At 51.5% G+C, this 14,132-nt stretch overlaps 1 protein-coding gene across 1 annotated transcript; it reads left to right on the top strand.

Moving 5' to 3' along the window:
• Positions 1 to 448: 448 nt before the first annotated feature.
• AIF1L (allograft inflammatory factor 1 like) lies at positions 449 to 12,580 on the top strand. The gene is made up of 5 exons (XM_015645234.2): positions 449 to 560; positions 5,034 to 5,100; positions 8,073 to 8,114; positions 9,271 to 9,433; positions 11,102 to 12,580. Exons 1-5 carry the CDS (start codon positions 483 to 485, stop codon positions 11,187 to 11,189), a joined length of 438 nt encoding a protein of 145 aa, XP_015500720.1. The 5' UTR covers positions 449 to 482; the 3' UTR covers positions 11,190 to 12,580.
• The last annotated feature ends 1,552 nt before the right edge of the window (positions 12,581 to 14,132 follow it).

Here is a 14,132-nt window from a genome sequence, read left to right as displayed (position 1 = left end):
CATAAGGTGTCAGGCTGACACCGCGGGGCGTGCGAACCTGGCCGGGACACGCATGGCCGGGACACGCATCACCTCGGCCGTGACCGTCCCTCGGCCTTATCCCGTATCCCTTATCTCGTCCCTTATCCCGCTGCTCGTGCTCCAGGGTTTATCCAGCTCCTGGAAGCGCCTGTACCATCCCGCTCGTGTCCCTCTGCCGTCGGTACCGGCGGGGCGATGCCGCTCCCGGGGCAGCTCCGGAGCGATCCCCGCTGTCCCGGAGCCGCGCCCGGCGGGCGCTGCGGGCAGAGGGAGCCGGTCCCTTCTCTCCTGCGGGAAGCCCGGAGGCGGCGATGCCTCTCCCCGTGCCGGGGCACCTCGAGCCCACCGCGGGTACCACCTCGTGGGGCGGAGAATGGGTTAAGGGCGGGGGGCGGAGGGCCCGGCCCGGCCCTGCCCGCCCCTACTTAAGGCGGCGGCGGGCGCGGGGAGGGCTCGGTGCGATGGCGGCTCCGCGCCGGCCGAGCGGCGGGGGGCTGCGCAGGGCCCCGCAGGACGGGCGGCTGGAGGAGATCAACAAGGTGGGGCTGCGGCCGCCTCCCGACCCGACCCCGGCGGGGAGTGGGGAGGGGGATGCGGCGGGGGCGGGCGGGGCAAGAGGAACAGGAGGAGGAGGAGGGCGGTGGGTGCAGGAGGAGCTGCCGACCCCTCTGCCCAAACCCCTTCGGAGAAGGGATCCTGCCGGAGGAGGAAGCGGGGTTTCTACGGGGGTCGCTCTGTATCCCCTCCGCTCCTGCTATTGCCCTCTCAGGCGGCTCTGTCCTCCCCGTGTATCGCATATCGGCGGCTCCGAGCGGGCTGGTGGGCGCCCGGGGGCTGGCTGCTGTGAAATTCCCTTTGGGATCGCGCTCCAGTAAGAATGGGGGCTATTGTTCTCCTGGAGGACTTCAACCTCCCCTCCGCTATATCGAGCGCTTCAACTTTTTCTTCCCGGAATGAGAAGTTTCTGCTGCTCAGAGCTGACTCCAGCCTTCCTAACTTTTTATTACAGTGGGTGAATGGGTTGCCCAGGGTGGCTGGACGTCCCACAATCTTTGGGCAGGGGGAATGGCACCTCCTGGATTAGTGCAAAGTGCACTGGGCTTTGTGCCCTTCATGCCAGGGTCAGGCAAGGTCCTCTCCCCCGAGCTTCAGGCTTACCCTGTCCCTTGCTTGGCATGGTTGTGGGGGCAGTTCTGTTGGCATCCCTCCCAGCTAAGAGCAGTTCTGAGGGTGAAAAGAACATTTTAACCTTGAAGCAAACAGTGCTGGGATTTCTAGCATTTCTAGGTGCTCCTTTAGTCAGTGGCACCTTGGCGTTATGAGTGCAGAAATCAAATCACTGTACAAAATGAGAGCCTGGAGGAGATGGGCTCACCTTACCCTCACACTGACTAAAGTATAAAAAGTGGCAATATGCTCCACCAAACAGCATGCTCTGCAAGTGAGACAGTAGAGGTGAAGTTTAGGTCACTGGAGAGGGAATTAAATCATTAGAAATTACTCAATTAACTAGAAATTAGGATGAATTAGGATATAGAGAATAAGAGTGGAAAAAGGTGTCATGGCATAAGGTGTAGAATAAAAGCACTTGGTTAAAAAGGAGCCTTTGTAACCTGCTGCTGGAAGGCAGACACATCACACCCTGCACCAAGGCGTGTATTTCCCGTAGCCAAGGTGGTGTTGGCCCTTAGGCTGAGGATGAAGGGATTGTGTTGTAGCTCCTGCTTCAGTTTCTGCTTCTGCAGAGCCATCCTCCAGCATCACACAGGCACAAGGGGGATACACGATCCTTAAGCTGTTAGGAGCTGTAGGAGTCTGGGATGCTGCTGGTGTGCCACTCCTGTGTCCCAGGGTGCAGGGCTGTTCCCACACAGGGGACAGGTTCCTATCTCTCTCCTAAGCTGCCATCACTCTAGCCTTTTCTTTAGCTGAGGTTTGGATGACAAAAATGAAACAAACTACGTGACTTCCCACTGACAGAGCTGCTTGTTTGCATCCTTGCTGCCCTTCGTGCTGCCTCAGCGCTACGAGATAGGGGTTTGAGCAGCTCAAAACCAAGCTGCAGATAGCACGGGTGGCAGATGCCCATGGATCCTCAGAAGCCATTGTGCTCTGGGCAGCAACCCCCACGCTGCTGTGCTTTGCCAGCTCTATGTGGCAATGGGGGAGTGCAGCAAACAGCCTCACACCTCCCTGACAAACAGCTGATAGAGAAACTTGGGCTGATACTGTGGCTGGAGCCAAGGAGGGGGTTTCCCCAGCACTGAAGAGCCCTCAGACTGTAAAACAGTCAAGTGCTCCTAATAGAACCTATCAGGCCAAATTCCTATCAGGCTTAATCTCATTGTCTCATCCTAACACTTAGCTCCCTCCAGCCCTGTTTTCCTGGCTGGTTTCTACCCCAGAGCTCTCACTGGGATACAGGTCTGGCAGGCACTGAGTGCACATGTGCTGCTGAAGGATAGCCCAGTCCTAGTGCTTACTTCTCTCTTCCAGTCTGAAACACTCTTCTAGGCTCCCCTCTTGGTTGTTCCCCTCTTTTTGGGCAATGTAATCACATTGTCCAGCCTCGTGCATCAAGGTGGCAGGTCTAATCCAGCACAGATTAGTTTCAACCTTGTTTTACCCTGTAATGCGCTGGGCTTTGGGGAAGGAATTCAGCCTGTTAGAGAGCAGGTGCCTGCTTCTCATCGTGCCTGTTTCTCTCATCCAGGCAGGCACGAGCATCCCTCAGCCAGCCCTTCCCAGCCCCTGCAGGCAGGGTGGCTGGCATTCAGCACTTGAACATCCCAGTGAGAGCTGGGATGCCAGCTGGAGTCTCCTTTTTGGGGAGCAAGGACAGATCTGGCTTTGTTCAGGTTGTCTTGCAGGTAGCTGGCACTTGTCTGGCTCAGTTTATTGGCTTAGAAAAGTCTCTCAACAGCTCAAGAAAGGCTGTTCAGGGCAGAAGCGGGGGAGAGGCTCTTAAAGCAGTTCTTATTAATAGAACATGCCCCTTAAAATGGGAACTTTAGCAAAGGGCTCTAGGTGGAACTTCAGCCACTGTGAGTTTGAGTCACAGGCCCTGGGGACTGAATTCCTGTGTGCCATTGTGACTGTTTTCCTTATCAAAGTCACAGCTCAGCTCACACACAATGTGAAGAGTGGAATGCCTTTCAAATACAGCCCCTTATTGCTTCCTTGCACCTGGAGCAGAGCTGTGGTGCTGGTGGGCTCTCCAGCCCCCCTCCAGTTGAAACAAAAGGGAACTGAGTCCCAAACCTGTGTGCAGGGTTACCTGTGCTGCTCTTGTGTCATGCTGGTGGGGGCTGGTGGGCTCCTAGGCACATATCCCTCAGCCATCACACATAGATGCATTCCCTTCAGTCTTCACCATTTCTGTGTTGCTTCTTGCTCCCAGAGAGATGCTGTGCTCTGCCATCACATACCTGTCCTGCTGGGAGGTGGAAGCTGCTTGCTGTTCCTGCAGGGCAGGAATGAAGCTGTGACCTGGTGTCCAAGAGGTGTTTTGGCCCTGTTTTGGTTTTCGGTGATGTTTGCCTTCTCCAGAGGCTATTCAGTGATGATGGCAGCAGGTAACACTACTCTGGTCTCTGGTGACTCCTGCTGCTGCCCGAGTCCAGGTCTCAAAGCTGAATTGGGCCCTTTGTGTTGGGCTGGAAAATGATACCCCTGGGTAGAAATAACTGAGCTAAATGAAGCTGAGTTGGCAAAGGAGAGCAAAAGAAGGAACTGGGAATGTTGCTTTTCACCACAGCTCTCAATTTGAGTTGGTGACCATGGTGATGACGGAAGCCAGTGTCACACTGGTTTGGTGGCCATGGTCTGTGGTGTCCCATCTGGAGTTTCTGGGGTGGGAGGAGGGGGTGGGAGTCACTTCTGTCCTAGTGGGCTTCCTACAAAAGCCTAGTTCAGCTGCAGGTAAAAGACTGACCATAGCAGTGGTTAACTGGCAGTGAAGGTTTGAGGACTCCCTGAGCAGTCCAAGCTCCCCTGTACCAATGAGAAAGGAGGGAGCAGCTTCAGGTGTGTGGGACGCAGAGCACAGTTAGGATGACCAACAGTGATCAGCACACAAGGCTCTTGGTGACCCATTCCTGCCTTCCCCATGAGCATGGGGAGCAGTGGTGAGGAACACATTTCCAGAGTAGAGAACAACCTCAGCCCTCCATCCACTAACCCCTCAAGGGGTTTGTCCTGGACAGGCCATGCATAAACTGTGCAGATGTTAATGATTTCTACACTGAAGAATGTGGTGTTGTTGCTGAACACAGATCGAGTCATTAAGCTGTGCTGGGCTGGAGCTGGGCGGTGTGGGAGGGCAGGGACAGGAGCAAGACCCTGCTGCTCACAGCGGAGGGGAGTGTTGCTGGCAGGGCACAGCAGGAGAGCTGGCTCTGCAAGTTGTGGTCTGTTCCCTTGGGTATCTGAAGGTTTTTGAGGTGGGGCTAGGGACAAGTGACCAGAAGTGATCCAGGGTTTCCTCTTCAGCCTGAGCAGGGTAGAGGGAGAAAATGGATATGAGAGAGTTCCTAAGCTCAAAATACCCATCCTCTTGGGCATATGACATTTTACAAACTTTGCCTGCTCTATTTGCAAAGCCCTCTGAGTTTATCTAAGAGTTTGAGATAAGAGTGTATATTGCAAGGACTAGGAGCCCTTGCTGGAAATAAGTGCTCAATCCATATGCTAAGTTTGCTTAAGCAGAGATGTGGGGAGCTGAAACCTTGGGTGAGCAAGAACAGGGTTATTCCAAAGGCAGGTGGGGTCCATTCCTCTCTCAAGCTGCAGATGGGAAATCTGAGACATCAGAGGGATTCCCCTTGCACTGGAGTGTTAATGACAAGGTGTGGAGGGATTCAGCCCAATTTCAAGTCTCCTGGTGCTGTTGCTCATCTATGGCTCGCTGGGAATTGTGTGAGTCTTCTGCCTAATGCTGCCTTTGGAGGTGCCCTCTAGGGTGTTTTCCTTTGCATCTTTAACCTTGAGGATATATTTTTTTTCTGTTTTAGGAGTTTCTCTGTGACCCAAAGTTCAGTAATGAAAAAGACCTGGAGGAGAAGTTGGCAGTGTTCAAAGGTGAGAACTGGAGGATTTCCCTGTCCTTTGAGCCTTACTGTTTGCTCTGAACTAGATTATTTTCCTCAGCGCTTGGATCTCACCAGCCTGAGATTATCTGCCAAATACAAGTGACTGAGCTGGGATGGATGCCTTCCCCCTTGCTTGTGGACTTGGTGAAACTCTCTGGAGAGGTGCTTTCCACTTGTGCTTCTCCCACTTGCAGGGCAGGGGCATGTCACCCTACAGACACCCTGCCTGGCAGCTGCTGTTACTGCAAAACCTGCTGTGCAGGCAAAACCCTGGGGAGCAGCAAAGGAGGGTGGTTTCTATCTAGTTACCCAGCAAGCTACCTGGCATAATGGACCATGCAATAGCTGGACTCTTTATTTTTTTTTTTTTTTTTTCAATAAGTAGGAGGACCTCATTCAACAAAGCAGAAATGTCAGCTGCTTTCTGGAGGAGTTGGGGACTTTCTTTCTCCAAAAGTTTCTTTAGTCCTTTCCCAGCCCCTTGACACCAGAGGGAACAGCACTGATATGTCTAGTTCTGGCCAAAGCCTGACTCCAGTGGGTCAGCAGATCTAGGGCTTTGGTTTGGGCCTTTTTCTGGGACAGGGGATAGAGAAACAGCTCAAAAGCATGGAGTCCTCTGAAGCTTGTCCCCAGACTGGTTACAGAACTAGATCTGGCAGGGTTATTCTGGTGTACCCACTTTCTTTCCAAGCAGTGGCTGAAGACAGTTGAGAAAACATGCCTGTGTCACATGTGCCCAACCTGTCTCTAACCAAGTAAAACCTGACCTTGCTTCCATTTCAGACATTGTCTGCTATTTCCCTTTGAATTTTGGCTTTGCAATCCAGCAAGGAAGAAGCTGGCTGCCGTTTTGTGATCCCTTACACTGCTGGGCACAGAGGAGCCTCCTGTGCTCCCCGATCTCTTTGTGTTGCCTTTTGTGTAGCTTTGGCTTTTGGCTGCAGCCCCGCATTATATTTTCCCATCACAATTGGGGCTCTTCAAACATTGCAACTGTAGGTCACAGGCGCAGAATTCCCTGTAACGAGAGCCTTTGGCATCTCTTCCTGCTGCCTCGTGAGTTTGTCTCCATGGCCTGTCCCTCTCTCCAAGGCCTCCTCCAGCTCCCCCAACAATCAGCTCATTGTGTGATGATGGGGGGAATATTTCTTCTCTGCTGTCCTTCCCACTCCCCCACCTCCCTTCCTGCCTGGGGGAGGCTAAGATGGAGCCCCCATGCAGTATTTGTGTCAATGTATTTGTGAGGGAGGGATCATGCATGGTTTTTGCCCCACTATATCCCTGCTGGTGGGATGGGGGGGAAACATAAATGTGTGAGCTGAGGCTGATGTAAAGCTGCCTCTGTTCTCTGCACTGCTGGCTAAGTGTCAGCTCAGAAGAAAAGAAAACATGCTGGGCATAGACATGGCAGAGCAGGGCTTGTGCCCCAGGCACATGCAGGGGTGCCTGACCCTGGTAAGATGCACAAGATCATTCTGGTGAGGCAGAGTGTGGGGAGAGGCAGTCCCACATCAAGCATCAATCTGGCACCTAAGCATGTGTGTTACAGCCCCAAATTCTTCTAGGACTGGTTGCTTGATGCTTGAAGGAAGACATTTACTCCTTCCTGAAGCATGAACAGCTTTGGTTTGTACATGGTATTTCCATAGGTCTGTCCTGGTCACCTCATGGCAGCAGAAATCCGTGGGCTGAGACCCAGATGAAGACATGCCAAGCCATTCCTTTGACTCCTGCCCTTCAGTCCAGTTAACCCAACAATTTCCTTTGGAAGCACAGGTCCTGGGAAGACTCTGATGTGTGAAATAACAACTCTTCCCTTTGGCTCCTTAAATTAGCCTGCCACTTCTCTGTTCATGCTCATAGTGCTTACTGGTGTCCCTGGAGCAGAGGCAAAAGGTCTTTTCCATTTTCCTTCCTGGGACAAAGGAGCAGCCTGGAAGGGCTTGGTTAATTTGAGTCCTCCAAGGCTGTTGTGGGGAGTGAATGCTCACTGTAGGGTGATTTCTGCAGCTCAGCATGGGTGGATGGTGCCAGCAGGCATCTTGCTCTTTCCATTTAGTAGCGCTGAGGTGATGGGGGGCCTCCTGCAGCACCAGGAGCTGTATGGTCTGTAAGACAGACAAATCCTTGCCTGAAGAGCTTAAAGTCTAAATGGGGAACAGCTAGCAAGCGGTGGGGGTGTGTAGGAGGCTCAGGTGTGCCACTTCAAAGGGCAGAAACTGCACAGGACTGAATTCCTGAATTTTCTAACTCAAATCACTGCTCTGCCTGTTACAGCATGTGAGTTTTTGTCCTTAAAAGCTAACCAGACCTTCTGGAGCAGGCTCTGCCTCTCTCTGACAATGCTGGAGTTGCTCGAGTCAGCAGTGTTTGACAGCAGGCTGGAAGGGCAAACAACCTGCTCCAGCATCACTGTGCCCAGGCATGCTCTTGGCTTTGCCCTCTTGATGTGGTCCTTGAGCATCTCTCCTGGCAGGTGTTGCTCTGGGAGTGAGCACAGCAATGGGAGCACTGTGGAGTCTGTCCCTCGTTACTGCAGGCAACTGCGTCATTTAATCCCCCTTCTAATCCGATCAAGCCTCATCTAGGGAGTGCTCAGGGGTTTGTTTTCCTTGCTACTCCTTCTGGGAGGCTGTTCCAGAGCTTTGTTTTTCTGGCTGGAAATCTTTTAACGCTGTTCATAGCCAGCTGATACCTTGTTCTCATGCCAGTGTTTTCCTTCAGCTTAAATGAAAAGCAGCCACAATTACAGAGCACTTAACTCTAGAGCCCTGGAGCTGAGATAAGGGTGCTAAAACCAGGCCTTGAGATGGTCTCCCCCTCTGAACTTCGCATTCAGCACTATATCAATCTTACCCCCAAATGCTTTATGTCAGTGCTGTAAGCAGGCAGTGTTCCAAAGCCCTGCACACCCCATTGCTCTAGACTCCTGCTGACCTAATTCTGTGTCTCTTCCAGAGAAATACATGGAGTTTGACCTGAACAACCAAGGCGAGATTGGTGAGTGATTCTGAGGGATGCTGGGCTGGAAGAGCCACAGCCTGTCTGCTGCTGAATCTACTGCTTCTCTCTGCATTCATGGTGTTGTGGGCTTTTCCTATGTCCAGCCTTTCTTGGAATTTGATTGCCAGCCAGGGGTTTCCTTGGCTCTCCAGCCCTTGCCTCTCAGCTTCCTCAGTCTCTCCTTACTTATTTCAAGATCTAAGCTCTTCTCAGTGCTGTTCCCCTGAAATTTTTTATCTCCTCCACTTATTTCTGCTCTAAATGCTTTTTTTTTCTTCTCCCTTTTTCTCCACTGAGGCCTTCTTCTCAATCCTCTGCTGTGAAGGTGGGAATTCAGAGGTGGGAAGCTGCAGGACATAGACAATCCTAGGGCTTTCCTGGCTTGAGGCAGGAGCTGTATAAATTCATGAGCACTTGTGGTGCAGACAAGCTCTTTGCTTTGCAAGGAAGGGAGCAGAAGGAAGCAAAGGTCTTGGGTGTGAGCCTGGCTGAGCAGCCCTGCTTTGGGTCCAGAAAGAACCAGTTACATAAAGTTCCAGCCTCCTGCAGGCTTGGAGCTGACACTGAAGTGTAATCACTTGTGTGCTGTGCCCTTCCAGGAGGCTGCTGCCTTGCTCCCCTCCTCCACAAGTCCTCCATCTGAAGTGAAGCCTGTGGGGAACTGGAAGAGGCCTGACTCAGGGCTTCCGGGAGGGAAGGGGCCCGCAGGTCTCAGCAGGCAGCATTGAAATGGGAGGAAATGGCCTGTGGCGATGGGCAGGGGCGTCTGCTCTCGACGGCTTGTTTGTCTCCAGCTTTAACCCTGGTGTTGCTTCCCTCCTCCCCATCCTTGTGACTCTTGGCACCACAATCCAAGCTAGAGAGCACTATCCCCACGTGTCTCTGGAGCACTTGGAGAGTTGTCACTCTTCTCTGAGTGTGTGGTATTTTATCTTGAGCTGCACAACTGGGAAGTGATGCTCTGTACTGGGTGGAGTGGCAGTGAGCTCTTCTGGAAGACTTCTAGTGGCTTTTGGCAACAGCTTAAATGCTGTCACTCACAGAATCCACGCCTGAGGTGGTCTCAGGAGGGAACTCATGGCTTTGTCCCTAGGGTTGGTCTGTGCTCAGAGGGGTCACACCCTTGACAGCAGTGATTGCCTTGCTCTTGTAGATTTGATGTCTGTCAAAAGGATGATGGAGAAGCTGGGGGCTCCAAAGACACACCTAGAACTGAAGAGGATGATCTCTGAGGTGACTGGAGGGGTCAGCGACACCATCTCGTACCAGGACTTTGTCAATGTGATGCTGGGGAAACGCTCTGCTGTGCTGAAACTGTGAGTGTCCTGAGATGGAGCTGGGGAGATCAGCAGCACCCGAGCTGCTCTGTTGGGAAGCTGGGAAACACAAGCTGTTCTGTCTGGTAGAGCTGGAGCTGTGCACACTCAGTGTTCATGGAGGGAGATGAGGATCCTTGTGCAGGGGGATCTGCAGGGTGCATGAGGGGGTGTATAAACCCATGCTGAGGCTGAGCAGTGGCCAGTGCTCCCAGCAGAGCTGCCTGCTGTGTGTTAGCACAGGCTTCCTCCCATGTGCTCCATGGGAGCTGTCCCCTTCCTTTCCCAAGGGTGGGTAGGCATTCAGCACTGCAGGACTGCTTCCCATCTCTTCCCTGAGGATCCTGCTGGCTTTGGGGACACAGACTTCCCCTGTGGATGGTGGTAGGACTTGAGTGAATAATGGTCCTGCCAGCACCAGTAGTGCTGGCTCCTGTTTCCCACAGGATGCTCCATCCCTGCCCTATCTTGGAGGGACAGGCAGTAGATGGAGATGGGACACATGCTTAAAACAACTGGCTCATGCTGGGAGAGGCTTTCTGTGGTACAGGCTGCCAGCACTAGCCTCCCACGGCCCCCTCTGCCCTCTCAACAGGGCTCTGAAAGCACTGCTCTAACAAATGGCTTCCAAACACTTGCTTGGCTCCATCTCCATCCCATTGAAGCCTGGTGTTTCCTTTCACAGCTCAGAGGCTGGCCCTGCTTTCGTGTCTGAAACTGCCATGAATAGGAGCTGATCCTCTCCATCCTCCTTACCCCTTTTTGGAGGCAGCTTTAGAAACACAGCCAGCTTTCCGGGCAGGTTGGGAGGAAGGATCTTGCACACACCTCTCATGTGATTTCTCTAAGCTGGGACATGTTTGCTGGCAGAATCTCCCTACTGTGTGCTGTGTCTCTATTGTGATGCTCCTCTTCCAAGCAGACACAGATTTCTGATGTCCCTGTTCCTCCTTTTTCTCCACAGAACCAGACTGAGCCTGCAGCCTATCCCATATCTTCCATCCCTTCTCCCAGCTGCTGCAGCAGTTTTCACAAACAGGTCCCTTCTCTTGCTAACAGACACCCCATTGTCTGTTGGACCCTGTAGAAAAGGAGCAGAAATGTAAAACGTGTCCTAAGAGCAGTACAGCCCTTTGATCCACCGAGGCAGCTGGCATTCCCAGCGTAGCTGCAGTCCTCAGGGAGGAAGACAGTGCTAGTGGTTGCAAAATGCTTGAGATTCCTACAGCCAGTGCCTTGCTCCTTGTTTTTGCACTCTCCCCCGGCTGTAATTGCTATTGCTTGCTTGGTGTTGGCTTCTGAATGTTCTGCTGTGTGGTTAGATGCAAGGTGGGCCAGGAGTGGTATTTGCTTTTACGCATCAGGAACAGTTGGCATGCAGTATGTGCCCAGGGGATTTCGGAAGTGCCTGTCTAAATAAAATGTGCTAATCCTCTGGGCTCCGAGAGGAAAACCGGCAGAGACTTTGGGAACTCACTCCTGATAGCTGCTGGAAAAGCCAGCCTGGCAGCACTGCCCTCTGTTGGCTTTCCCTGCTTTGTTAATTATCGAGTGCTCTTTCTAGGCAAGCCAGATGCTCTTTTTCAGCAGAGGAAGCCACCCCCAATGATGGATAAATATGCATTTGCTTTTTTTTTTTAAATTGGCAATGTCTGTTGTGTTTTGCAGGGTCATGATGTTTGAAGGAAAAGCCAATGAAAGCAACCCAAAACCTTCTGGTCCACCTCCAGAGAGAGACATAGCCAGCCTCCCTTGAAGAGGACGGGCTGTAAAATGGGCACTGTTTGCTTTGCTGGTCTGTAACAGAGGTTGCCTGTGCTTTGTAACTCTTTACTGTGCACAGTCCTAGTTTTCCACTAACCTGCCTTAGAGGAACAGCAAGGGAAGCTGGAGACCCCCAGCTCATGTCTTTCTGCTGCATCCCTTAGCCAACTTGATCTGTTAGACTGAAGCTGTAGCACCAACTGTAATGTGAGACCAAAAAGAACAAAAAAATATCCTGTGATTTTACTCTCTCCTCTGCCCTTCCTGCATTTCTCAGACGAGGAGCTATGTTGTTCCCAGTGTATGGATTCAGAGCTGTGTTTGTCATGACAGGTTCCTAATGATCCTTGCTGCCAGACATGGACAAAGCCCCTGCAAGCAGCTTCATGGGTGCAAAGAAATAAGTGCCTTCTCTGCTCCATCCTCCTGTCCCTTCTTTGGACTTAGTTCTTTCCCTCCTGATCTCCCCAAAATGCAAATCAGGCTCCCACATCTGTCTGATCATAAGGGGAATGTGGAATGTGCTTGGACACAGAGATCTGCCTGCACAATCTATTGGAGTGGGCACAGGTGCCTGCAGGGACAGTTTCTGTCTGCTCTGGAGGCTCATCCTGCGGGCAGATCTCAGGGCCCAACGCTATCCATTGCAAGTGATGGTTAAAGCCACCCTGGGGAGCCCCTTCCTGATAAATCGTGACTTGGGTCCGACCAGGAGCGTAACCTCTGCATAGGTGATTGTCTGTCCCATCCATGGAGTCCAGAAACAAGCTGTGATGCCTTTGCAGCCCAACAGGACGCCTAGGGCAAGTGAAACCTCCAGGTGAAAGGAAGCTGAGTGACCAAATTGAGCCTGGCCAGACCAGCTGCAGATGAGGATCTGTCCTCAGGCAGCTGCTTGTCCCTCTGATTTTTGCAGACCTCCCTGTATGTGTTTCAGCCTGGTCCCCTGGGACTATACATTTCCCTGATGGATAAGCCCTCAAATCTGCAAAATAAGAAGGGCTTTAAGTATGGAATATGAACTGGGACTGTGCTATCCACACTCTGGGTACTGTGGTGATTCTTGTTCCATACACAATTTCTGGAATCCAGGTGTTTGCTCTTTGCCCTTTCCCTACTCTTTTCTTAAAATGTTCTTGACAGCTTTTAACTTTTTTAAAATCATGATTTAATAAGTACATTTTTTAAAGGAAATACAGATGATTAACTCTACTAGGCTGATTGTTCCTGCCAAAGGCTGCACTTTTAAATAATTAAAAAAAACAACAAAAACATTCTCACTACTGTTTGTGTGAAAACCAAAATTGTAACAGAGACAAAAATTGTGAGCAAAAGCAGCACCAGTCTACTTCAAGGACGGAAAATAAATCTTTTGAAACTACACAGTATGTCAGTGTTTATTGTTACCTTCTCTGAAGCTTGGTCCATATGATTGGTTGCAGATTAAGGGAGCTGGTTTCCAAGTCTGTTAATATAAACTCTTAAACAGATCCCAGAGATAGTCCAAACCTATCTTGATCTGATCTTTATCTGTAATAACTGACTGAAAGCTATGGAGTTTGTGTGATGAAATGCAGAGGCCACCTCTTGAAAGCTCATGCTTTTTTTGACTTACTGAAAAAGAGCAGGTGCCAGTGCTTATTTTAAGGAATAACTTGTTCATTGAAAGCAGACACTTGCAATGCTTTTCTTGAAAGAGGGTTTTTTAAATTATTCTCTCTGCTTTTGAAGCAATTGCCTGAGATTCTTGTCTGATGTGAATTATCAGAAAGGGAGACCAGGTTTCCTGGGGAATGACTGGGTGCACTTTTTCCATGTGTTTCCCAAAAGGACAGAATTTCCCTGAGATCACAGCCCCATGTCTGCCTCCTGCTGCCTTGTAGCCTCTGGAAATGCACCTGCTTTTCTTGGCTGTGTGTTGAAGTTGTTTTTCAGTTAGAAAATAAAGGAAGCATATTACATGAGGGAAACTTGGATGTGGTTTGCCACAGGTTCAGGTCACTGCCCAAAGCCATCATTGCTTGTCTTTGTGGAAATCCTTTTCTTTTTTGATCCTGGAAAAGAGCATGACCCACTAGAGTTGGAAACAGCCCTTCTCAAAGTGTCCCCATAGGGCTGAGCGCTGGCATTATGTCTGAATGGGAGCTGAACCCCTCAAAACTTGAACACGTAAAGGAATTGAGGACCTGGTGTGATCAAGCCCCCCACATTCTACTTTTGTGTGCTCTTGGAGCACAATAAGGCTGCTCCAGCTCACAGAGCTTCTGTGTTTGCAGCCCAGCCACCCCACACTGGGGCTGGCCCAGAGCATCGCTGTGCTTCCACTGCAGCCCATGCTAAGGGAGCAATATTTTACCCGAGGGAAAGGCATGAAACTGTCAGGGTTGGGTTAGGCTGGAATTAGGAAAAGGTTCTTCCCCCAAATGGTGCTGGGCCCTGACCAGACTCCCCAGGGACTGGGCATGGCCCTGAGGCTGCCAGAGCTTCATGGCTCTCAGGGACAGGGCAAGATTGTTGGGGTGTCCTGGGCAGGGTCAGGAGTTCAATTTAACAATCTTTGAACGTCCCTTCCAGCTAGGGAGTTTCCATGATTCCTTAGACCTGAAGCAACACTGGATCTCAGATATGTGAAAAGCATGCAAGCCCCTCACCAAAGGCTGGTGGCCGGGGTGGAGCAGCCGCCTGCCAGGCTCCAGCGTGGCTTGGCAGGGACAGCAGAGCCCATCGCTGCTGTCAGCGGGGTCTGTCTGTCCCCTCAGGGGCTGCTCCAGCACTGGCTCCCCTCAGGACGGAGCAGGGCATGGGCGGCTCCCAGCGCCTCAGAACGTGTGGAAAAATCAGGGCGAGAGAACGCATCCTTAAGCTGCACCAGGGGAGGTTCAGGTTGGACATTGCGAGGAATTTCTTCACAGAAAGGGTGATTAGATATCAGATA

This window comes from Parus major, chromosome 17 (assembly GCF_001522545.3).
Source record: "Parus major isolate Abel chromosome 17, Parus_major1.1, whole genome shotgun sequence".
Classification (NCBI taxonomy): Eukaryota; Metazoa; Chordata; class Aves; order Passeriformes; family Paridae; genus Parus; species Parus major.
This window is presented reverse-complemented; position numbering and strand designations above follow the sequence as displayed.